Source organism: Eurypyga helias, unplaced genomic scaffold (genome assembly GCF_000690775.1).
Source record: "Eurypyga helias isolate BGI_N326 unplaced genomic scaffold, ASM69077v1 scaffold595, whole genome shotgun sequence".
Taxonomy (NCBI): Eukaryota; Metazoa; Chordata; class Aves; order Eurypygiformes; family Eurypygidae; genus Eurypyga; species Eurypyga helias.
In genome coordinates, this window is record NW_010249231.1 from 310 (window position 1) to 26369 (window position 26060).

At 39.9% G+C, this 26060-nt stretch overlaps 1 protein-coding gene across 2 annotated transcripts; it reads right to left on the bottom strand.

Annotated features, from left to right (window-relative positions):
• Window positions 1-2057: 2057 nt before the first annotated feature.
• FBXO38 (F-box protein 38) lies at window positions 2058-24195 on the bottom strand. 2 transcript variants are annotated; one of them, XM_010151275.1, is made up of 21 exons: window positions 24060-24195; window positions 23418-23551; window positions 21545-21708; window positions 21004-21169; window positions 20523-20660; window positions 20079-20216; window positions 19595-19688; window positions 19043-19173; window positions 18551-18721; window positions 18154-18296; window positions 17038-17260; window positions 16225-16344; window positions 14950-15129; window positions 12665-13159; window positions 9326-9426; window positions 7588-7690; window positions 6371-6537; window positions 5063-5208; window positions 4249-4352; window positions 3878-3991; window positions 2058-2696 (listed from the first exon to the last, which is right to left on the bottom strand). In XM_010151275.1, exons 1-21 carry the CDS (start codon window positions 24185-24187, stop codon window positions 2518-2520), a joined length of 3339 nt encoding a protein of 1112 aa, XP_010149577.1. In that variant the 5' UTR covers window positions 24188-24195; the 3' UTR covers window positions 2058-2517. The 2 variants fall into 2 exon arrangements, with proteins under 2 accessions (XP_010149577.1, XP_010149578.1); XM_010151276.1 differs by lacking the exon at window positions 12665-13159.
• Between the last annotated feature and the right edge of the window lie 1865 nt (window positions 24196-26060).

Sequence of the window (26060 nt, forward strand, 5' to 3'; positions counted from 1 at the left end):
CCGCGTGCGCAGCCGACCAGCGAACCTGGGCGGAGGTCAGAGCAATCCTCGCTGTAAACACACATCCCCCAGCACAGCGACGCCAAGATCCTCACAGGAAGAAATCAGAATCCCGAGTGACAACCGCAACTTTCTGTTCCGCGCAGCCGAAAACAAATCGGGACATTTTCAGCCCCTACAACTGGGATGGCTTTTCAGCTGGAGCAGCACCGGGAGCGGATGCCCACCAAGGGCAGACCGCTGAAGCCAGAGACTGGCAAGCAAACTACTGTTTGTGCAGCAGCTCCCACTGACACGAACTACACCCGTTCATGTACCAGTCATGTTCATTTATTCAACTAATGAAGACAGAGCAGGAAAGTAATTATTTTCATCTGCTTTGCTCCATTTCTCGATTTCAGGTACTGAACTTCGTCAAGAGAGCAGGCTCCCTGGGCAGATCCCAGGTACAGTCTCAGTACAATCTCAGTCACCCAGAGCTCCCGTGAGATGGACACAATTAATTTAGTCCCTACATTACCACTACGTGTAAAACGGGTGTAGTTTCAAAGGTTAAAACTACTGCAAGGTTTAATTGCTTACAGAAAGAAATACTGAATATAAATAAGTACATTATTTGTATAAATACTTCTCCAAAAGGCTGAAGTTAGAGATACCAGATGGAGATCTGGTGTGACACTCCAGAAACGCAGGAACATTTTGCTGTGCGTGCTGCAGTAAAACAGTAAACATCACTGAACTGATGACTCAGATTACTCAAAACGCTTCTAGAAAGGGTCACAATTACGTTTTGTTTGACTATTATTGAATATATTATTTATGGTTAAATATATTTGTTACAACAAAACCATTACGTTTGATCCTGCATTAAAGCAAATATAACTGCGTTCACATCGTTACCTGGTATTAAGCACTTCACCTCCAGTTAGAGAGAGCACATGTGAGAAAATGCTACTGTACCAAGTCTCTTGCGGCTTCCATTAGGCACCATTCTCCTCCTCTTATCTACTGTATTTCTAGTTCCACGTTACCGCGAGAATTTCCAGAGGGGCAGATGCCGAGAAAACCAACGCTGGCTTTGTTGTTAGCTCTGTAGAACTGAAGAGGCAAAACTGTTCCACACGTCACAGAAATCCCCATTACTCACATTTATACCCAAGTTCAAAGAATTAAAATTAGGAACAATCGTGTAAAATTGTGTAACGGTACGAACTACTCTGCTCTGTGGCTGTTACCACAGTGAGTTAGGAAAGGGTCATTTGTTAGACTGGTAACCCTGCAGCTCCAAGAAAGCACAAACGCTTGATCAGGCCGCTGCCGACTGTATGGCACACGGACAGGTGTACCTGTGCACTCACAGCGCTGTACGCACGCAGACACTGTCGCACAGCACGGTTTTCCCACCCCCCCAGGGCACGTTACTCAGGGCACACGAGCCAGCTGGTTGAACACCAACGCGTGCATTTTTCCACCTGTGTACTGGACTTGCAGCAAATTATGGGCATACACGCAAACCACCGGCAGATACTGTGGGAACCAGAGGCGTTTTCCATATACAATAAAAACAGGGGGCAAAGAGCGGCAGGATCTACTGACTGACTGTAGGAAAAATCTGCATTCACGAGAGAGCATGAATCAGCCTGAAAACTCACCACTTGAGGCAGATGGATCCTGTACTCACACAGCTATAGCTAAGCAATTACACATCCCTTTTCCTGCCTGTCTTAGGGGAAAATTCAGCTTTCTGACAGTTAATATGTGCAGATTTATGTTATAGAAAGTGGAATCAACAATTAGCAACTTATTTTTCATATCACAGCATCAAACACACTATTAAAATCAAATCTCATGGTACAAAATATTTCAGAATATATCTTCTGTTTCCAAGCTGCTAAATGTGGGGGGTTCTCTTTCCCAAAATATGTTTCTAATGAACTCTAGAAATCACCACAGATCACCATCTTCGGTACTTTTTTCTGCTTTTGGCCTTCTTTGCAACAGCTGTCGAACAATTCTCTTTGAAAAATGCACACAAGACACAAAGATTGTGCTCAACAGGTTTACTCAGACTGGACTCTTAAATGCTCAAGAAAGGCACAGATTAAAAGAGACTCTGATGACTCTTTTGAACATAGCAAATGAGATTTTGTTTACGTGAAAAAAAAAAAACAACCCCGCTATGAATTGTATGGGTTGAAAAATTCAAATATTCTTCCCTGTTCCTAATTATTGGCCTTCATTAAAATGGAATTTAAATTAAATTGTATAAACATATGAAATAAAGTCTCAGTATTAGGAAGTTTTTTTTTTTGTTTCCTCTATGTACAAATCTTAGTATACAATTTTTACTTTTCATTATACATTTACTACATACTCCTTTCCAAACTGTGTGAGAGCAAACTGCAAAGTATGTGTTTCAAGAAAATGCTTTGCATTCGGAAAGAATCCACCTGCTTTCTTGGCTGGCAGTGCCAATCAGAATTTAGGAAGAGATGACAGGTCAGGGAGGGTATCCACTCAGATGTAATCATCCTCTACCGGTTCACCGTTGACATCACAGTAATGGATGAAGATCGCCACCACACGTTGGAATACACCTTTTTTCATCTGGCGCAGCTCGGAGATCTCTTCTCCTATCGTTTCCATACAGATGTCTGCAGACAACTGTCCTTTCCTTCGGGGTGCATAAATAGTAGCTGTGGAAGACACACAGAATAAAAACTACAATCTTTCCTACAAAGAAATTCACAAGCGAATGAGTTTTGCATTAAATGAGACAGTCTTGGAAAACAAACCAAGCAGAAAAATCTTCCATTGAGCAACCACCTTTAAGGAATATTATTCAAGCAGAAAAGGTATTCTGCCTTCCCCATATTTAAACCTTTGGACAGCTCCAATACCCATTTAATGTACACAAAGTAGGTACGTCTGCAAATGAAAGGAATCCCAGAGCATAACAAAGGCTTCCCCCTGAGACTCATCCCACATGCTTTCAGGTTATCCATTTCAGTGATCACTTAAATGGCTTCTAAACAAGAGCAATTGGGTAAAGTAGCAGTCTTGTCTGTTATTTTTATGGATCTGACATCATATTTAATCCAATTACTCTTTTAAATCAATACGTATTGATATTCTATAATTCAGACTACATGCTGAATGACAAGCATTAACTCTATCAGTTTCAAACAAAATGAAAATAAAATTAGCAAAAAAATAATCATAGAATGGTTTGGGTTAGTAGGGACCTTAAAGATCATCTAGTTCCCCCCCCCTGCCATGGGCAGGGACCCCTTCCACTAGACCAAGTTGCTCCAAGCCTCATCCAGGCTGGCCTTGGACACTTCCAGGGATGGGGCATCCCCAGCTTCTCTGGGCAACCTGTTCCAGTGCTCCTCACCCTCTCCGGGAAGAATTTCTTCCTGATATCTAATCTAAACCTCCCCGCTTTCAATTTAAACCGGTTACCCCTTGTCCTGTCACTACAGACCCTTGTAAAAAGTCCCCCCCAGCTTCCTTGTAGCCCCTTCAGGTACTGGAAGGTGCTACAAGGTCTCCCCGGAGCCTTCTCTTCTCCAGGCTGAATAAGCCCAATTCTCTCAGCCTTTCATCATAGCAGAGGTGCTCCAGCCCTCTGAGCATCTTCATGGCCTCCTCTGGACTCATTCCAACAGGTCTATATCCTTCTGATGTTGTAGTACTGGTCCTCAATTCTGCTGGACCCTTCTCATCCAGCTCCCAACACTGCTACATGTAGTTATTTATAGTCTACCAAAAATAGCATAAGAATTAGAAAGCTAAAAAATAAAGGAATGCACCATCAGCCTGGGACCAAGCAACAAGTTGAAGTTGTTTGAATACAGCAAAAAAGATGACTCACTTCTCTCATCATCCTCAAAGTCATATCTAGCATAGCTGTTTGGCTCTGCTGTTCTCAGTGATCTCAACCATGGGAAGTCAGTAATCATGGAGTAAGGGGCGCCATCCACAATGCCTAGAAGACAGACAGGATAAACATACAAAGAGGACAATGTCAGTCCTGCAGCATCAGCACCCTTCATCAAGTAAATGTCACTGGTATCACCTAGATTGGTCAGTCTAATGCAGGAAAAGTACCTTCTCACTTCAATTCCCCCAGTCTGTGTCAAAGGTCCTCCACATCTCTCACAAGAACTATTATGTCTCTTTAACTTGATGCAAACTTACTTAGCAAGAGACTGATCATCAGCTTTCAGCTCTATAAACACTCACCTTCTAGAGTGTAAATGTCTCGTCCCCAAGGATACTTAGTGTATTTCTTCAGATCTTCATCAGTTCGTGTAGCTTCAGGGAAGAATTCATATTTAATAAGCTCTCTAGAGGGAAGGAGGAAGAGATTAGAGGCTGTTGCGATAGGAAGTTTGAAGGCAGGAGACAGAAAAACCAAATGGGAAATCCTATTACACAACCTTTCCTTTAATGAGCCTGAATCTGTAGAAACACTCCTCTAAGACCCTTTCATAAATTCAGCGTGCAATCCCTTCGCTTTTGAGAGTAATGATAGAGAGTACATACTGTTTAGATGAGAAACCACTTAAGCTACCATTTAAGCATAGCTTTCTATCTGTAAGGAACAAGCTAACACAGCTGCAACTAAACTAAACTTCAAAAGTAAGTTTGTTCTCTTGATTGCACATCATCTCCCCCAGAACTAACATTATTTCTTGAAATCAATCAGTCTCTCTCTTTTTTAATAGAAGAAATCTGTTTTCAGAGTCAAAGATATCCCTCAGCCATCCTGACTACTCCAATATTCAACTGCATTAACTGCTGAATGGAACAGAACTGGAGAATTCTACAGTATTTTTCATATGGTTAGGTTTATTTATCTATGTTTTGTATTAGATACATCCTGACATTGAAATTCTACATGACACCATCTAGAATTCAACCTTCACTGGTCAAAGAACTATTTTTTTTCATGTGGCTAACAGAATACAGCAAGTCTACGGCTTGATTCAAGCTGCGGCTGCTCAATTAGGGCTGAATACCTTTTGTGTGAAGTTACTGAGGGGCAGGTACTCACTGGTTGATATTTGCTATTGTGTCCATCCAGCTCCGAACGCGCACCTTATTGCGGACATTAGGGGGGTTACTGAATTCATGAATTATGCAAATGTGGTATGGATAAGGGCCACTAAATATCTTTTGCTCCAGCGTCAACGTGTCAACCTGTGAAAGGCAGCAAAGTTGTAAACAAGAGAAACAAAGAGATGGGATTTTAGAGTCAAGAGCAGACATCTACCACATCCCCCAAATTCTGGGGTAGCACATCCAATGAAAAGAAATTTTAACAGCATACATCAACAAATACATGGTTAAATGGAGTAAAATTTTCCTAGTGCAGCTTTGCCTATGAATCTTCCCAAGCAGCGGAACTTGATGAGAATGTCTATTTTCTGAGTGTTTTGTAACTCCAATACGTATGTAAACTTTCATAAAATTACATAACGGTCTAAACTACATCCACTTTCTCAGAATTTGTCTCTGGCCTGGAAGGAGGTGTTGGGTTTTTTTGTGCATTCCCTCCCCTCCAGTAGTTTTACCAGTGTCCTCTAAGAGCTAAAGCAAGAGATCTGGTTTCAAATAAAAGCTGGCTTTTGTAGCACATCAGCCTTCCCTTGTCAGTCAGGCAAACCGAGCCAGAAAAAGCATTACCTTGCATGAAAGAAGCAGCATCACAGTAAAATACAGAATGCTCTGGTTCAAGTGATAAAAAGTTGAAAAAAACTATTCCACATCTTAAATTAAGCACCCTTAATTACTTGTCAAATGGCCTCAACACGTCACTAAATATCAGGGCTTACATCTCCTAGACAAAATCTGCGGGAGGAAAGGGTGCCTCCCAGTACTACAACTGTCTTGCAACACTGTTTAGCATCAAAAGAGGATGCAGCTTTCAGCAAAGGAGTATTCAAAACACTAACTGCTGTTATTAAATCTAATAGGACACGCATTACAGATTTCAGATGCCTACGTTCTGCTTCTGAAAAACTACACGCTGACTTAGTAGCACCTAGGTTGTAGCTCCTAGATTCTTACAGTTACTTGAATATTCAGTTTGGAATGAATTCAGTGCATCCTGACTTTTTACAAGGTTTTCTGAGGCAATGAATATCAGAGATGGCAACATTAAATCTTAAAACTCAGTATCATCCAGGTTCTGCCATAAAAGCCTTGATGGGATAAAATTTTAATAAACAAGTTTCTCAGAGTTGTGTTATAACATTTACATCTCTTGCATTAATTGACAAATGCATGAGGACAAGAGTGGTGAAAGAACACAGGCAGAAGTTCAGATCTGTTCATAATTAAACGAAAGTTGGTTGCACACCTGCTGCATTGGACGAAGATAAATGATCCGGTTTCTTTCTGGTGGCATCCTGAGAATCTGATCCAAAACCTGATCCATGTTTAACTTCTTGCACTGGGCATAGTCAAACCGATTGACAACGGGTGCATTTTCTACTTTTAAGTGTTTCAGTACACGGCACCTTGTAGCTATAAATCAACAAACAAAATTATTAAAAGAAAAGAAATATAATACTGAAAAGACTTTGACCTCCTATCAGAGATTTTCAGTCTACGGTTTCAAAAGGCAAACAAGTAACGTAAGTAACAATTACTGAAGCAGTTTGGATAGCTGGCCACTTAAGTGTACAGAAGAAACAGACTGGCTCTTCGTTTCTTCCACATTATGATCAAACTTCTACCTTGCGAACTTGTAAGAGTCCTTCTAAAAGGCCATGTCAAATTTAATCTAACAATAACCTTTTCCTCCCTTTGTTTCCTTTCACAAAGTCCCCTGAAATGGTCTGTGGACTGCCACAATTGAAAACCACTGACTTCAAAATCAGATCAAATTTAGAGCATTGTGAAGCCACGCAACGTAAAATAAAGCTATTTCCTTTCCAGTAACCCTGCTCACGTAATCAAAATTTAGTTAATTTTTAACGTACGTTCTAAGAAGTATTCTGCAACAAATAAAGAAGTAATTTCTTCATTCTCTGCTAAGTAGAGATACTTCATTTCAGAAGAAAATGTGTCATTTAGTGAAGATGTTGCAGAACACAATAAATAACCCAACGCTTCAATACAGGACGAGTCACACACCCTGGCATGTGAATCTAATGCAGCTCCAGTGCATAATTTAAAACAGATTTTTATCATACCAAGGAGGAAAGTATCATCATGTCAGCTAAATAATCTACGGAGGCAGGAAAGAAATGAGAGAAAAAACAAGGTACGCTGAAACTCATTTCATCAACTCCAATTATTGTATTATCACTCTTCAATAAACATCTCCTCTTCCTAACTGTCTCATAATTTCATCTGTTGATTTTCAGATGTTAATCTTTATTAAACCTGTTACAAAGTCTAAGGAAAGAGGGACTCCAGTCGAGAAGCAGTAATACTTGGTGTTCTAAGCATCAGTTTGACTTGCAGCAATGCAGCTGATGAATACAAAATAAGCAGTGGACTGACTTTAATTCTTTCAGAAATTTCTAATAATGCCAGATGGGAGAGGTACATGTGACATTAACTACCTACCATGTATGAACATCATTTTGGGGCAGTCTTTCAGAACCAAATCTGTTATTCCACAATTGGTCAACGTGATTCCAACTAGGTTTTTGGATTTCAAAGTCAGTACCTGGTGAAAATTAAAAAAAAAAAAAAGAAATAATCTATGACAGGGTAAATACAAAGAAAACAAATTAAACTGAATTTTAAAAGATACCGTCAGATACAGAAGGATATTAATTGGATAGTAATCAATATAACACAGCTTCTGTTCACAACGGGTACTTGAGACGACTAGGCTACTGATGGCAATGAGAAAAAAAGACTTCCTGCTGAAAACATCACAAAATGCACAAGAACAACTTCACAAGATTAAAAAAAGGAGTTACAGCAGAAGCATGATTTCTATCAGAAAACCTAAGTATCATCTGTCAGGCACTTCAGATCCTCTACTATTTCATTTCTGTTTTTCAACCAGGATGACAAAAATAGCAATTCTGGACAGTAGCTCTTGTTTAAACACAGGAAGAAGGTACGGTAGAGAATCAGAGTTTGAACTTCTCACACTTCTCAATGTATTTTACCTCTGCTATCTCAGATGACAACTTCACATGGAGTACTGAAAATTACATACATAACTTATTTAATCCTTTATTTCCACTATCAGTGTTAGAAAAATAAAGCACGCATCAAGCTCAAGAAACACATAGGCAGAATCATTCCCAACAGCCTGAGCACAAGGAGAATGTAAGCAGAAAGGATCTTTTCACTTTTTATCTCAACTTTATCACTAAAATTCAAGCAAAATTTAGCAGCCCTAGGACGAAGCTGACCAATTGTACAAAGATGACTAAACAGAGGTCTATTAAAACAAAGTAAACACATGTAAGGAGAAAAAAAGCAGCATTCTGCAATGGGTTCTTTGAGTTCCAGCAATTTAAGCTGTTTCTTGTAACCATGGATAGTTAATTTTATTTTTTTTTTAAATCACAATAATGTTCTTTTGAAATGGCGTATTTTAAGAAAAATCATGCACCCCATAATACCTTACATGCTAATCACAAAAGCTGGAATGCATCCTAGTAACCAAAAGTATTTTGGGACACATTCACAAAAGTCATCTTAAATTAGTAAGTCTATGTTCTTCACTGGAAAGAGGGGAAAATAAACGCAGGGAGGTTCTTCTACAGCAGAGCTCAGAAGAGAAGCTTAAGTTAGGTGTTCAGTCACCCTCTGAAGCAATCTCATGCTGGGCTAGAATACAAGCCTTGGGTAAACAGCCCCAATACAGCAAGTCAGACCTTGCGATTTCTCCTTCCACAACTGACTTTCACTGCAGGAGAATTAACTACTGTTACTTACACACAAAGAGAACCTCCAGCCTGCAAAGTAACAGCCGAGTTGCCCAGAGGTGATTACCTAAGCCCTTCTTCTTTTAACAGCAGTAGCCTCTGCTGTTGTTTCAAAAATGAATGGTGGAGAAGACATCGAGGAGGATGCTGTGGGAAGGCAGGACGTCAGGCAGCACTACAGCCATGAGCACCTGACAAACTTCACGCTTAGCTTTAGCTAATACTCTGCTTTTCTCAGAGTCAGAGAATCACTGCACCTAACAGAAATTTCCTCTATATGGTTAAGACCAAAGAGAGCAGCAACAGCATGTGGGCCTCATCTGGCTCTACACAGAAGAGATTGTGTAATCCCATCGCTGTTCATGAGCATCTCCAGCTGGTAAACCTGCAGCAAGTGAGGAAAACGACCTTACTTGAACATGATCATCTTCAATAACGGGGTCACTTGTACTTGTGGACTTGTCAGCTGTCCTTTTCCGCTTTGTGGTTTGCCGTGGCTTTGGTTTGGCCACCTCTGGAAATAGAAAACCAGAAAAATCTTTCCTCTGTTTACATTTCAGAACAGAGGCATACCCTAGGTGAAAATGTACAATAAGAATATATATATATTTCTTACATAAGCAGATCAAAATACCTGACTTGAAAACAACTATATCTGTTTTCCTTGCACAAAAATAACTTTCAGGTTTGTTGCTCAGAATTATTCATACTAAATAACCTGGGGCGTGGGAGTGGCCTCTTTGTAGATGAAAACACAGGAATGCTGAACCTGCAGGTTCAACACCACAAAAAGATGAGGAGCCAAAAAAGAAGCTGAATTGCTAGGTTGGTTTGGTTCTCTGCAGCAAACAGAAAATTCTTGACAAACAAAAGTACCAAAATACTTTAATGTTTTAAATAGCAGGAATAATCTCAAACTACTGGAAAGTCTGCTCTTTACAACTGTCACTAAGTTTTTCCTAATATTGCCATGGATGACCAGGTATAAAATACTTGGATGTTCCCAAGATGCTGCTTACTCCGTTTCATGTACCTGCGACATCAAATACCTGCTTGATTTAAAAGATGAAGCTTTGAAAAGAAATGATGATAGATAACCAATCTTACTTCCTACATTAAGAGAAAAAAAAACCCCTAGAATTAATTTTCTGTTATTAACAGACCAAACCAATAGTTTACTAAAATCAAGCTACCTTTGACGCTTTTATTAAAACATATGGCGTGTTCACAAAGATTCACAACCAAGACAAGTGCAAAATATTAGAGACTATGTATGAATTACTCCATCCTATGCTACCATTAACACTGAAAAAAAATATATCTTTTCCTACTTAACATCCTCAAATTCCATCAATACATGTAAACTATTACCTAACAGGTGACATTCAGTGTTCAGGCTCCTGTTTTAGAGGATCCACAGGTTGAAAGATGTAGTATCAACTTGTGGCACCCATGAATCATCTCCTGGGAATTTTTGGACAGTTCCTAGAGTATCTACAGATAGTGAAATATTTCTTAGTGATATTAAGGGAAAAACTTTCCAATTTTGTGTTGAGTTGTTCAAGGTGCAGCCCAAGCCAAGAAATCTTTATGGAAGGTGTAACATAACATGCATTTGAAAGCATGAAAAGCTTGCTTCACTACAGATGCAAACTAAAACAAGTTTAAGAAAAACCCCATTTATTACAAGAAAAAGTATGGCTTACATTATTAACGTAAAAATCAAAATTACACACTTGACTCATCCTTTAGCCACATTAGTCTGTGCTCATAATGCTTTTAAAATTTCACCCTCTTTAATATTTGACTTGTTCTACTGTTTAACATAAGTAAGTAATTTAGGGGGAAAAAAACTCTACTTCTACTACCAAACATAGGTTTGTTACAGAAGCCGAAAATCACCATGTCATTTATGCTAGAATAATAGTAAGCAGTCATGTTCAAGGCACATTTTTAGACTAATTATGCAAAACCATTTCCAACTCTGTAACAAAGTCTTTGCAGGTTATCCTCTCCTGAGTTGTACATCCTATCCTAGTGAAGAAAAGCACTCTAACAGCCTGGCAGAAGTCTCAGTGCTCTCTGTATTCAACACAGATTTAAAGGATAAAAATGACACATCATCTCAGATTCTGCCTTAAGCGTCAGCTAGTATCTAATGCTTCAAAGAAGGAAGTAAGTGCATAAAGACATACACTTAATTGTATGGAGCTGGAAAAACAGTTCTGACTTGTGTAGGCTAAATACAGGAAATACTGAGACATATTTCTCCACAAGCAGAACAGGTCTTTTTCCTGACTAACAACTGAAACATGAAAACAGAGATGCTTTCAAAATAGATACCCTAATTTAATACTTAGATCTGACTGCCTTCACTTCATGTTTTGGTAATGGATGAGGATAGAGAGGAACTATTTCTTCAGATTTTTGTAGATTAATTACTAGTCACAATGGAGCAAGGTACAAAACAGACATTTTGAATTTAGTAGCAAGATCATTTTTCAATCCGAGATGCATCTAGCTACAGAACAATATATCCTAGGTGATTCAGATTTCGTTAACACTTGGGAACATCAAGATAAACTGGAAACAGACACTAGGACATACTGTGTTTGAATCATTCCATGTTTGCAGAGATACGAATTTGCTATCATTCTTTTCTACCTCCAACGCATACAGTTCTGTAGCTAGCATGTCTCATTTTTCAGTTTTGTTTTGCTTGCCCGATATTCTCTAAGAATCCTGGATATATGAGGTAATTATAAAGTGTGCTATGCCAGACTAATATGATTATTTTGGAACGCAAGTGTATTTGGAAAAAACAGCTAGTTCCCCTCTCACATCTATTCTTTTCTCCCAACATTTCCGGCTTTGTTCCAGCCCTTCAGGACTTTGTTTCTACTTTATTGGTTGTTTTACATGAGTGAAGCATAAACCTATTTAATAAAAAGACAGTTTTCACTGAGTTTGATCACCATGCCTTATACACTTGGAAGTAGAATCCAATATGCAGGTGCATAAGCTTGGCTTAATTATACTTATGGCTTTCTTTATTGGTTGATAACGTATCAGTTATTAACTTTTGCCTTCTTGCTAAGATCTGAGCGTACCTGCTGTCTTCTTCCTTTTAAAGGGAGAATTTTAATGGGGGAGACAGTCTTATGTTTCAATGAATAACAGCCTTCACAGGAAGAGAGAAGCTGTCAAAAGAAGTTGCATTTGGTTTTCAAAATAGTAAATGAAACACTGTTTAGTATGTACGGATAACACATACAGAAATACTTGCACGGAGGAAAAAAGTCACTGGCACTTCAGAGAGATCCGTTATTTTACCTAGCTGTGGCAGTGAAGTCAGCCATTTCTGTTCCATCAATATTCTGTCCCTTTGATAAACCACTTAGTTTTAAATAATTAACCAATAAACGTCACGTTTAACTTCAGTATTATCTGTGGGTGTTGCTGTTCAACACTGCCTCATGCCAGCACAGTAGTTTACTCAGACATTAACATACGCATCTAGGTCATACCTGACTCTGACACCAGAGGGACATGGGACAGCTTGCTTCTAGCTCGTGTGAGTGGTCGGCGAGGATACTCTTCTTTATACTCCATCTCACAGCTCCTTCGCTGGGCGCCCGTGCTCTCCTCCTCACTGGCAAGCCCACAGGCACTCCCACTAGTCCTCTCATCATTTGTCCCTCCTGGAGGCCCACAGTTCGGCAGAGTCCTAAGTGCAAAATCTGCCCCAGTGCTATGTGGTCCGTTCCTGCAGGCTGCACTCGTGGATGGGCATTCCCCATCGCAACACCCACTAGTCCTCTGTTGTGCATCCTGTGCCTTGTAGCAGGAACACCTGGAACAAGCGGAGCTCTCCTCAGTCTCTCGCTCAACGGAACCTTCCCGTTTACGAGGCAAGCAGACACACTGCCTGGGCTCATCTCCAATTGCGGGACTGGTGCCAGCAGAGTGGCTATTAGCTGTCTGTGCACAGTCAGGGCTAGGAGAAACAGCACTGCAGGAGCTGGATGTTCCTGTTGATCCTGTAGCATTACTGCAACCTGGGTAAGAATCTTTGCTTTTGTTCCTTTCAGGCATGTCACTTGCTGCTTTCATGTCTGCTTTAATCTGCTCACTTGTTACTTGACAACCTTTCTCACAGCTGCTTTCCTCGGTATGGAACTGCTTTGTCTGGCCCGCTTGGCTGGCACTGCACCTCTTCCGCAGCGGTGTCTTGCCTTTACCGCTCACTGTAAAGAGTTAAGCGAGAGAGAACAAAGAGACAACCTAATACACAGTTCAAATAAATGCTGAGAGCTGCTCAGTCAGACTACTTAAAACAGGAGGCAGCCTAGAGGCCGATGACAAATCTTGTCAGGACCACGCTGCTATTTACGTTATGAGAATAAATAACATTTCTAGCAGTTGCAGAATCTCTGTAATGTCTTGCAGCTATTTTTGTGGTGATGTGCTGGGATGTTTGTCAGTAAATGAGATACATATTTGCCAGAGAGGCTAATATTTTCACAAAGCAGCTAACTGGTCACAAAGGTCAAAGCACAAAAATATGAAAAACATACTGCAATAGGCTTCTGTTTTCTAAATATAAGGAATAAATCCAAGGACTTAGACAGTAATACAGAGAAGACTAAAGTTAATGCTTTCAATAGCAATTCTTAGCTCCCTCTCCTGGATACAGAAAACGGTGCCAATAGATAACAGTAGTCTCTGCTTACAATGAATAAAAAACCATAGCGAATAGCGTACAAATCACAGTTGAAACTTAATGTCTACTATCTTAATCCTCCCAACTAATTACACTAAACCAAGCCTGAAAAAACATTATTGGCACTACAAAGGTTTATGCAAATTGTCTCCCAACACAGGTTATTTCAACCCTCAAACCAGAAATGGCATCTACGCTGTAACCACAGCACCCTACAGATTCCCGAGTTGAAACTACCGATTTTGCTGAAATATTACCAAAATGACAGGGCTGAAGTGCAGGGAGTATGCTAGTTCCAACAGGAGGATACTTGATCCCTGCAGCTTTGGTACGTCCTAAGCTTTGCAGAAAGTAAACCAGTACTAGATTAGTCCATTTCTTAGTCCTTCCCAATGCACGATTCTTATGCTAACTGCTTCGCTAAATACCCACGAAGGCTTAATACCACCTGTACTTTATCTGTCGATTACTTGTACATCACAGTTTGACTTCCACTTCCTCTTTTCTCGTATATGTAAGAAACTGCTTCAATTGCAATACACTCCATAGGGAATGGCATGTCACCTCCGTCTCTGGAAAGGCCGTACGGCATCGGACTCAGCACTCAGACTTCAGTGTCACAGATGTGCAGCTTATAGCTGTAAACTCAGAGGTTGGGGAATGTCCTTTTCTTTGTCTCTCTCTAACTGTCATACTGCCATGAAGTTCTAGGCCTCTGAACGAGTCATAATTATATATACTACTACTAATCTAAAAACACATGCTACAACAGTAAGTGTTGTTCAGAGGTGAAGACAACAGTACTGATCATCACCCTGAGAATTCTAACTAACCTCCAAAGTTCCCATCAATGTAAAGTTGATCTTAAAGTGACTCCTTCAGGACACTGCCACAGGGCCCCCATGAACCAAAAGATGGCCACCTCTCATGCATTTGCCCTAACGGTCACGTTTTGTTTCAGCAGCAATGCTTTGACAGATGAATCACACAGACAACCCAGCTGCAAATGTGGCTTCACAGACATGATAAATTCTGTGCACTTGGAAATCTGAAAGAGGAGCTGCAGGTCTCTGCATGCAGAGCAGTGCAGCACCACTATTTATGTGCTTCTGTACAGCAACTATGTGACTGGAGCTCAAAGAAATGTGTCCTTACACCTTTGTTCTAGATTTATAAAAAGAAGAAACGAGTAGGGAGGGAAAATAAACAAGCATGCCTGCCACAAAGCTAGAAATAAAACTGAACAAGATGGAAAGACTGAAGCTTAAGAATAAATTTTCCTTAATAGTACCCAGGACCCCATCTGTTCCACACCTGAAGGTTCTCTAGTTTCCACTGGATCCCTGCTTTTCTCTTCTCCATCTGAGTAATTCTGTGCAATGCTGCTGGAGATGCAGGCTCTTGAAGTCCCCATGTTTTCTTCCTCATCCTCACTGTCCGAATCATGGACAGTAATAGGTGTTGCTTTCACAACAGGCTGAATGCCACTTGGTCCTGAAAACATTAGAAGAATGCCAACAGTTCACGGAAAAATAAGCAAAGCATGGATTAAAGTGCTGGAGAAGTTTAGAACTGCTTCACAAAAGGACAAGATATGAATTTGATTCAATTTAGCCACCTATTCTGTGGCTTCCTCATTAAAATCCAAATATAGGAAGAGCAAAACACTGCATTTCAGCATTAAATCATTCTAGTTTGGAAGGGGAAGAGTGTCACAATATAAGAGAAAACATGGGTTTTCTGTAATGTTTCTCTGCTTCAGAACAGCTTAAAGGTTCCTCCACAACACTACGAGTAACTGCACAACTACATACTATAGGCAGTCTCTGAAACCTCCCCCACAAGGACAGAAATGTTGGTCAGAACATCTGCAATTACCCTTCTAAAATCCACTGCTAGAAGTGGGAAAGAGAAGCATGAATTATCAAGCTTCAGAATAAATGTGCTTCACTAGTTACCTCTCTTGGCTACTAACCAAAGGCATTAGCCAATCAGAATGACATATCTGCCTGTGAACAACACAAGAAATGAACATGAAGTTAAATAACCTTTTCAGGAGTTATCTTGAAAAAGTGAACAGATCCAGCATAGGTGTATGTTACTCCTTGTTGTTGGCATATTTAGTAGAAAATTATGTTGTCCAGCAAGTAGTGGCTATAAAAGAAATCAAGACTGTCTTGTGTCACTAATGATGTCACTAGCACAAATTAACACTGAAACAAGTTGTTTTGGCTTGGGAGAAAAAAAAAAGGCAAAAATGAATCCACATGCTGCAGTGTAAGAAGTAAGGCCATTAACACCAACATAGGAACATTACAAGCTCATTTTGGCCTTCTAAGTCTTTTATTATGCTGGGCACAAAAATAAGGCTTTAAGATCAAGATATTTTATTCCATATGCAAAAGAAAACTGGGAACTGTAAAACAGACTTTAAAACAACAAATATCTTCACAGCAGTAAGGTGTGCTAGCATCAGTATTCCAAACACACCAGCTGAAGAAAATCATCCAAAACCAGACTTATACTGAAAAAATTAACCCCTCAAGAATGGGATACTGAAAGGTAATTTCATTCCAAAACCAGAGTTACCTGCTTGCTCTTCGTCGACCTCCATAGGAACAACAGCCTGGCTGTGAGCTGGGAGCTCATTCTGGCCCTGTCCAGCAGCCATCCCTTCTTCCTGTGCCACCTCCTCCATCTCATTCAGTGCTGAAAAGATTAAGATGAGGTCAAGAAGAGGAAACAGAAGAACAGAGCCCATAAGCATAGGAGGAATTCAGCTGAACCTACAGAGAGTCAAGAGAATCATCAAGAAAGAAGTAATAGCTGCCTTGATTTCTTCAGTGTGTGTGTCTAGGCTGCAAAAAGTCTCTCATATATTTGTTCTACATCTCTTTAGCCAAAGCCCCAGCCTAACTTTTGGAGTTTATTTCTCCTAAATTTTCCACTCCTCCCCAAAAGTCTTGTTCTATTGCAGTGAGCAGCATAACCAGGATTTACATAGTAATTCCCTTCAGTGACTTCTGCCTTTGCTGGGAAAGTTTAAAAATGCACCGTTTGACACTGTGATGTACTCCCAGCTCTGACCAGAGGAGCCTAGAAAACACCTCACACTTTCACAGAGAGGTATCACTTAAACTCTACATTGCTAACATCTGTACTGACATAAACCACTGAACTGTAATAGGCCTGCAACAGCTAGTAGGTACAACACAAAGACAGCTTTTATCGCACGGGTATGAGAGATGTGCTGACAGCCCACAGAAAAGATTAAAGCTACCTACCAGGAACTGAAAGAGCAACAGGCTTTCAGTGCATATTCATACCTTCCCTAGGACCCTATGTAAGTGGCAGTGCAAATAAAAGCCCTCTCTACAACGGTTCACAAAGATCAGAGATTACCCTCAGCTGCAATCTGCTGCTCTTCAGCTTGACCATCTTGCCGCAGCTCATTCTCCTCGTTCTGGTCGTTTGGGTGTTGGTGATTGTTGTGGTGAATGTTTGGGTTATTGTTATTCTGGTGGTTATTGTTGTTGTCATTGTCATTGTTCGAGTTCTGATTGCTGACTAGGGCAGATGAGACCCCAATTCCTGTGCCTGCACTTAGGCCCACACGAGCACAACCCTGAAAGCAAAACGGGCTTGTTGAGATTTGAAAACACGGACACGTTATCTCGACAACATATCCTAATGCAAACAGAAAAAGCTCTCTGTCAGTAGCAGCCAGGACAGCAGAACAATGTGCATGTGAAGAACAGGGAAACTGCCCCTAATACTTCCTTATGCTACACATTCCAAGGGTCCATCTTAAGTCTGGAAACCCAGAAAACTTACGCTCTGTTAAGCTCCTAATGAAAGGAAACTCCACAAAGCATGTCATCTTACTTTACTAAACTGTATTTCATTTGCTATGAGAACATATGATATCAATACAAACAGCAAATTACGTAGTCCTCCCAGAACACAGTAGCCTCAAAATAGAATTAATGATCAAATAAAGCAGGCTTTTACATATGAAGTTTTCAATATGTTACAACAGCTGTTACAAAGATTTGTGTTACAGTGTGATAGAGGGGACAACATGAAGAAATAAAATTTGTAAGCTTTGAAAGCACTCCAACAGGGGAACAGTACTGCTATTTCACCCACTACAAAATCATAACAACCCCTCAGCATTGTAAACAGAGCCCTAAGCGTGAGAAAAAAAAAAAATCATACAAAAAGCAGTAGCAAAACGTAGTAGCAGCAGAGACCTCAACAGAAACACAGAATCAAAGTGAGTCTTATTTCCTGGTCACACATTGATACAAAGTCATACCTTGCTACTGCTCCCATCTGCAGAAGCAGCATCATTCTCCTTAACATATTATGATAAAAGCAACTGCAAACAAGAGTCATTTATTTACCAAGCTATTTAATTAATTACAACGTTAAAAAGAATGTGTAACAGCTAGAGCTTACCGTATTTTCAATCAGCTGGCAAAAATAAAAAGGAAAACCATTCCCTGAAAGACTCACCTTAGGAGGTTCACGGAACATCTGGTCCAGAGAAATGAATTCTAAGCTTGGCAATAACTCAATGAACTGACTGAAAGAATCCAGCTTTATGGCATGGCATCGCACCAGGGTGAGGTCAACCAGTCGCGTCCACCTCGAATGATCTGCAGAGGAGAAGACATGCATTTCCTGAAGGATTCCTCTCTCATTTATTTTAGATTATACCCTTTCCAGATATGAGAGTAGGTATCTTCTGCACCTCCATTCTGACTGTTACCAGCAGCATTACAGTCCAAACCAAGCATCATCTACTGTACTTACTAAGAAACAGAACAAGCAGCACTATGAGCAGAAAAATTCTGGTTTAATATCACAGCTATTCATGTAATATCTCTAACATTTCAAAGGTATGCAATACCTGTGATCCAATTATTTGGGTTATGTAGATGTGGGCAGTTGTAAATGACCAGATACTTGATGCAAGAAAACACTTCATTTACAGCTTTCATACCAATATCTGTAATAATTCCTGGGTTTTCAACCACATCAGCCAAGCCGTACTTCACCAGGTCTCCATTCGTCATTTTACCTACAAAAAAGATAGTAGCAAACGCAGCAGTAAGTTTCAGAAACTTGCTTTTTATAGCATGATTCTCTAGCTCCCTATTGCAGTACAGTCTGGCAAAATTAATCAGATCAGTACTTCAGTTCAATAAAGCTGAGACCTTCCCAATTTCAGTAAGAGTTTCAGGAAGTGAAGAAAACCATATTTGGCTGTATGAGATCAGCAGCCTCAGTATGGGTACATTAATATTATTTTTTAATCACTCCTAGAAAATGACTGAAAACAAATCAACTGATTAAATACTTATATGTGTCAAATAATTTATGTACATAAAAAATGTCATACACTGTAGTAAAAATTCATCAACGTATCCTAGGTGAAGAGTTTCAAACTGTGGAAATTCCAGTTCAGCCATCTTCAAAGCAGAAAAAACACCATCTTTGGTCAAGGAAGGCTGGATCCGCACTTCATGCAACCTGAATGCAATTAAGAATTGCTCCTATTAAAAGGCATGCCAAAACACAATCACCATAGAAACCACCCAAGAAGATGCCCTCTGGTAATAAAATGAACACATTATTTCAGCAATAGCAGGATTAAGAGGATACCTGCTGTATCTTCATGGCAGTATTCGGTAGTTACACAGCAATATAGCTGCGAGACTGACAGCACCACACTTTTCAGAAACAGGTCTAAGAAGGTGGCTTAATACGAAGTGAATCATGAAGACATAACTCCAGCTATTTTTAAACGCAGAATACTCCTGTTATGTAAAGTTCAAATGTTTATCCCTTAAATTTTTGGAGGTTTTTCTGGTTCTCCACATTCTCAGACTTCACTACTGATACTTATTTTGAAAAAGGAGAAAGGGAAAAAGAAAGATCTAAAGGCCCAAACCTTCGTGCAGCAGTTATGATGAGGTAGCCCAGATCCACTTCAAGTGCATTCTTGCAAGCTCCCAGAACTATAGTGTGCAAATTCCTAAAGCCACCTGCCAAATAAAAAACATTCTTTCACTTCAGTCACAGATCCCAAACTTAAGCCTTACACATTTCCACCAGTGTTGTCTTGACAAGTGAATTAACAAAACACATCTTTTTTAGCAAATCAATAAAACACACATTTACACGCAACTCCCCTTCAATCCTGCTAGTTCTACGCACCAGCAAATGCAACTGCAAGCTTAGCTTATCAGTCGGGAGTTAATTGCAGTTAAAAGATCAAAACACTACTCAATACAGAGCTGTATTTAGCATCATAACCACAGTTCCAAACCGACACCTTTAAAATAATAAGCTTCACATGCACCCAGTATTTGCTAATATTTTTATTTATCTATTTGCTTGGGTTTTTTAAGTATGAGGGATAAGAAGTTTCATACCTGATCTCCAGCTGTCTTCTACCACGTGCTGGATAAGTCCTCCAAGAAACGGAACACGTATCAGTTCTAAATGTTCCAAATTTCGAGCAGAAGCCAGGCCCGTCACTAGGGGAACGTACTTCAAAGAATTTGTGGGTCCTACATAGAACAAACCAATACAGACAAAGGTGGCTGTTCTCTTAGCAACATTGAATCCATCACGTTAAAGAATTAAAAAATGTCCACATATAGCCACCTGGATCAGGAATTCAACAGAACTGCATAGCACTAAATCATGTACAGAATAGTTGGACACATTTCTGTCCCACACCACCAATAAAACAATGGCTGTTTTCAGAATCATGTATTCTAAGATTTCCTTTTACAGCTGGTGCCTATGCAGCTTTAACAGAATTAGATTTCCTACATGTTAAAACATCCCCTGCATGTATGAGTCCCTCTTACCGGCGCAGTTCCTCATGACAAAAGTGCGTAAGCTGATACAAAGGAAATCTTTAAAAGGCTGTGGTTTGGTGAGTCTCACCCACTTCAAATAAAGGTGCCTCAGCATTGGGATACAAGGAATCTCGGGGACATTCACCCCTAATAACACACAAACAAAACACACATTTTAAGCAAGGTGTAAACTGCAAACTCTAGGATAAATTTCTATGGATTAACATTCTGGCTTTACAAAGGAACACTCTGCAATGTGGCATGTGAGAAAAGCTGTAAACATTTTAAACACAAGTTCTTCACCTCACTTTCTCAACACGCTTTTTTAGAATTTGCCCTTTGGACCTGCTATTATATAGAGAGCAACTAACATTTAAAAATGCTACATGCCAAACTCCCTCTCTTAAAAACGAATTACGATCTTGCAGAGCTTCAAAGCCTTTAAATTCACCTGTGCTGAAGCCATCCGCTTCACCACTACCACACTTACCTACTAAGTGCAAAGTCTGAATTTTAGCTCCTATAGGAATTTTCAGCTTATTCTCAGGAGGAATTGGAAAAGCACCATTACGATTACGAAACTTCCCTAAAATGTGAACTTGCGGCATGTATGTCCAAATAGCTTCCACCAGCTCTAAATGAGAGGTCTCGACACCCTGGATAAAAAGAAGCGAAGGAAATGGTCTAACACCAGTTCATGCAACATCATCCACTTAACCATGTAAACGTCTCAGCAACACACTATACATCATGCAATGTGTTATTTCACTTCAACTTTGTGACAAGACTTAGCTTCTTAAAAGCAGGGGGATCAGAGTCTTAATTTCTGGACTTAAGAGCACCGGTGATTCCCACTGGTGCAACTAAAAACAGTGCTCGTTTGCAAATGTGGTCACAATTAACTGCTCCTCTGTACAGCCAGATGTGAACACAAGGCCCTGGAAGCAATGAGTCCCTGACACAGTTCTGCTCTGTTAACATGCATCATCTCAGCTGCTGAAGGAGGTTCTCTCTCAAGTCTAACCACTCACCAGCAGATTTGGACAGGCCTGCAAAGCCTCTAAAACTCCAGGAATGCTGAAAGCTTCATGGCCACGGACTCTGCGCCTTTCAAGATACCTGGGATGAAGACCATAAAGTTGTTCAATGTCTGGCATCTTCCTCAGCAGCGTTAGGAAACTGGAATCAGTGAAACCTAAGATGACAACAACAGATTTGGTATTTGTGTGACAGCAGACACCTAGCTGTAAAGGGAAAGCCAAATACATTGTTCTCTTTATATGGCAGTATAGAGAGAACAATGTCAAAAGATGTACTTAGTGAAGCAATAGCTTGTCTTCTACTTCCAGATTCTAGACATCATGACCTACATACTCTTCCGCCTTGAATTGTGCTGGCTTGCTATAGGCTTCCTTCAGTGGAGTTGCATGGCTACAGGGTTAACTATACTTTCTCCCTTCTCAGATGAAGCACCAATGCGGACTGTCTGGGCTTGTGTGTCTCTCTCTCCTGGAATTCCCTTTATCAACTACATGGCTCAAAAATGCCCAGCTGGATCAGTCATGTGCAGTTCATCACTATTCACCACAGCTCACAATTGTCAAAGTAGTATGACAGTTTCTTAAAGCAAAGGATTATTTTATTCTAACATAAAACAACACATCAAAAAGATTTTAAACTACCAAGTTACCTGTATTTACATCTATATTAGGTTAGGTAGAACCATCTACCTGATATCAGCCCTAATAAATGTAAATTTGCAGATCCTCTGACTTTTAGAGTATATATTCACTTTAGGTTTCTCCCCCAACAAATCCCACGCAGTGTAATTTAAATCCAACAGAAATCCTAATACTCACAGGGTTGACCTAGGTTGCCAAATTTATCTATTGATCTGAAGATGGCTTGAGGTGTGACATCAAAATTTATTTAGTCTTACATTGTTAAGTGTTGGCAGATGAGTTGCTCTCTCATTCCACTGTATTTTTTCCTGCCTGCATGCAAACAGCCTCTTCTTGGATTAACCCTTGGATTAACTCCCTTACAACAATCAGACAAACACAGATTGTATTTACAGACTGCTACAGAGAATCCCCATTTCTGCTACAGCAATATCTGATTTATATACACACACAGACAGAGATAAATTTTCCAAACCACATTCTCAAGGAAGCCACCCAAATCTCACATAAGTCAAAAGGAATTTAACATCAAACTCCTTTTACTGCTTTTGAAAATTTACCCTGCGTATGTCGTTATAAATACCAGGGGTGCTGGTTTTAGTTGGGACAGAGTTAACTTTCTTCACAGTAGCTAGCATGAGGTTATGTTCTGGATTTGTTTGAGGATAGGTTTTGGATTTGGGCTGAGAAGAGTATTGGTAACATTGAGTTTTCAGTTGTTGCCAAGGAGTGTTTGTACCAAGTCAAAGACTTTTTTGGTTTCTGATGCTGCACCTGTGTTCCCAGTTTGTTCTCTACAAGAAGCTGGGAGGGGACACAGCCAGGACAGCTAACCCAAACTGACCAAAGGGACATTCCATTCCATAAAACGTCATGCTCAGTACAAGTTGGGGGGTGGGCTCTCTCTCTCCGTCTCTGGCTCTAGGTCAGTTGGCGGGTGGTGAGTAGTTGTATAATTTGTTTTCTATTATTTTCATGACATATTATTACTATTACTAGTATTATGGATCTAATTATTTTATTTCATTTACTTTCAATTATTAAATTGTTCTTAACCCCTGAGTTTCCTTGTCTTTTTCTCCGATTCTCCTCCACTGGAGGGGAGCGAGCGGCTGTGTGGTACTTAGCTGCTGTCTGGGACCAAACCACAACACCAGGATAGCACAGACGGTTTTGCTCAATACCACTTTAATGCCATATCTTGAGTGAGTGCATTACTCACCAGTGGGCATGTATTCCCACCAACGGCCTGCACACAGATCCACAACCTTCACTACTCGAAGATAAAGAGTGACTGCTTCCTTCAGCTTCCTGGACAGGCATTCCATGCACATGATATCCTGCAAGGGAAGGTACCTTTGGGAGAGGAAAAAACACCCCTCTGATTTATCAAAGGTGGATCCTTTTTTGAATTTTTTTTTTTAAAGAACATCCCAAGCATGACTACACAAATTCATATATTTCCAACACCTAATAACATTAATTCAAACAGAATTTTTAGACCGTACTCTAATAGTGTGAAATTTTGCTAAGCAGAATGATTCACCAATTTTTAACACTGAATATAGGATATTTAAGGAACAAATAAAATATTAAAATGAAGAGATGCTTTAGTTCTGAAATACTGCTGACCAAACCATTTGCCCCAATAGTTTTTATGTGGTTTAATTAAAGATACTTTCATTTTCTAGTACATACCAGCATGCCCCATTTCTCACCCCTTTGTATCTACCAGTTCACTCGTGGTACATCCACACTTTCTGAAAACTTTGTGACACAAGCATCAGTGCAAGTAAGATTGGAAAAAAACCCCATAAAACAATATAACGATAAACACTAGATTGACTTCTGACAAGCTGCTCACCTGAAGATGTGGCAAAGCACTTCATGGGAGAGTTGGTTCATGTAATCCTTTGGCTCATCAGCTTTCGTAGACTCGGAGCCTTCCCTGTTCACTGAGCATGGTTTCACATTTTTCCGCCGGGGACCCATATTTGCAACAGTTTCTGATTAAAGGAAATGTTCACAATGTTATGCAAATTCAGTGCAACTGAAAGAGAAAAGGGACAGAGAGTAGAAGAGGACACAGCAGTTAAGCTTCATTTACTGAAAAAAGCCAGCAAAATCTGCCAATAAAGACAAGCTCCAGTACAGCTAAATTGAGTTAATTAAGAAACAGAAAAATTCTTCCAACAACGTATCGTTTGTCTCATACATGAGGTCTCAGACATAACCTGACAACTATTAAACTAGAAAGTCCCTTTAAACTATGGGAAAACGACAGAGGGAAATCACCACAGGTTTAATAAGAGAACAGTATTTTTGCACAAATAAAATGCCTTCAGAGGTACCATCCACACGCTATTTGATCAAAACAAACCACAGAAAAGCTGCACGAAGACTACAAAGGTTGCCAAGCAAACACCAACTAGACATGTTCCAGTGAAACAGAAAGCTCAAAGCCTCTGTCTAGCAGAAAAAGAAATAATTCTCCTTTTAGAAAAAAATGGACTCCTACTGATCACTCCCAAAAAATCTACTGTTAAAAGTTTCTCAAACTAGCTCTTCTTAGAGGTTAGAATGCCAAAGAAAATATTCAGGATTCTTAGGTGAAGCTCAAAGCCCCAGAAAAACTGAAAGACCTTGGTTCAGCACCAATGTGCAGCATATCCTCTCCTTATTTCCTTGACCGAATTAACGTGTTCGTGCCTACATTGTTCCTGCAGCGCACATACAGGCACAGGAGGCCTGAAATAACACCACATGCTTAATTTAAAAACATGCAAATGGGTTACAAGAAGTAACAAATAAGTAACTAAAATAAATACGAACTTAATGTTAACATCAGAGTAACTGAGTTAACACCTCATGCAGATGAACAGCATGAGAAACGTCTTCCCTACTGCTGTTTAGCGGAGGAATGCTTTCTGGTAAGTAGGGTAAAGCATCATTAACACAGTAAACCTGTTTAACAGGTTGAATACCAAAATTCAGTGGATGAGGAGAAACAACCTAAAAAAACTCCAGATTTTGGAAAACTGTCAGAGATGCATCTGTTACGGCATTCACTGTCATGTAAATATAACACAGCGTTTGCATCACATTATGTGGAAGAGTTTTTCTTCTCAGTTGCCAAAGTACCCCACGGAAAGGAAAAACTTTCCCTTCTCCAACACAGATTATGTATACGCTGGCACAAAATTTGAAATATTGATAGCTTCACTGTGATCTAATTACTAAAAAAATATGTGCTTTTGCCCATTTCTGTATGCATTTTACATTAACAACTGTATATTGTCATAATTAATTATTTTTAATGATATTAAAATAACTAAATTAGCACCTTCTGCCCATAAATAGCATGAATAGTCTCTCTACTCCTTTGGATTGGCTGGGACTTCTCCAAACAAAGCTAAAGACACCGAGTTTGTTGCCTGTGCACATACTCCTCTTCATTTTGGTGCACACTGGAAGGGTTTACAAGTTTGTAATCCTGTACTGTGATGTTCTTCAACTCCATGAAGCCCAAAATTGATTTGAAACTACCTAGAGGAGACTGGATTCTGATGAAAACAAGTATTACATGGATTTCCAGGGAATGTCCGTCACCTGATGGCTCAATTTGAACAGAGGGCAGGATACATCGTAAAAAATTCTAGATTGATGCAGACACATGATGGAGAACAATACAGTAGTATTTAAAGGGCAGCATTAAAAGGAATGTGATTCAAGGTAGAGAAAGAAAGATATTAACAAACAGACCAGCATATTGGGAAAATGTCAGAAGGAAGCCTGCAAAATTTAAATGCAACGAGCGCAACCTGCCCTCTGCATTTTGACCGTAGTTTAGTCTGGGCCCTGCAAT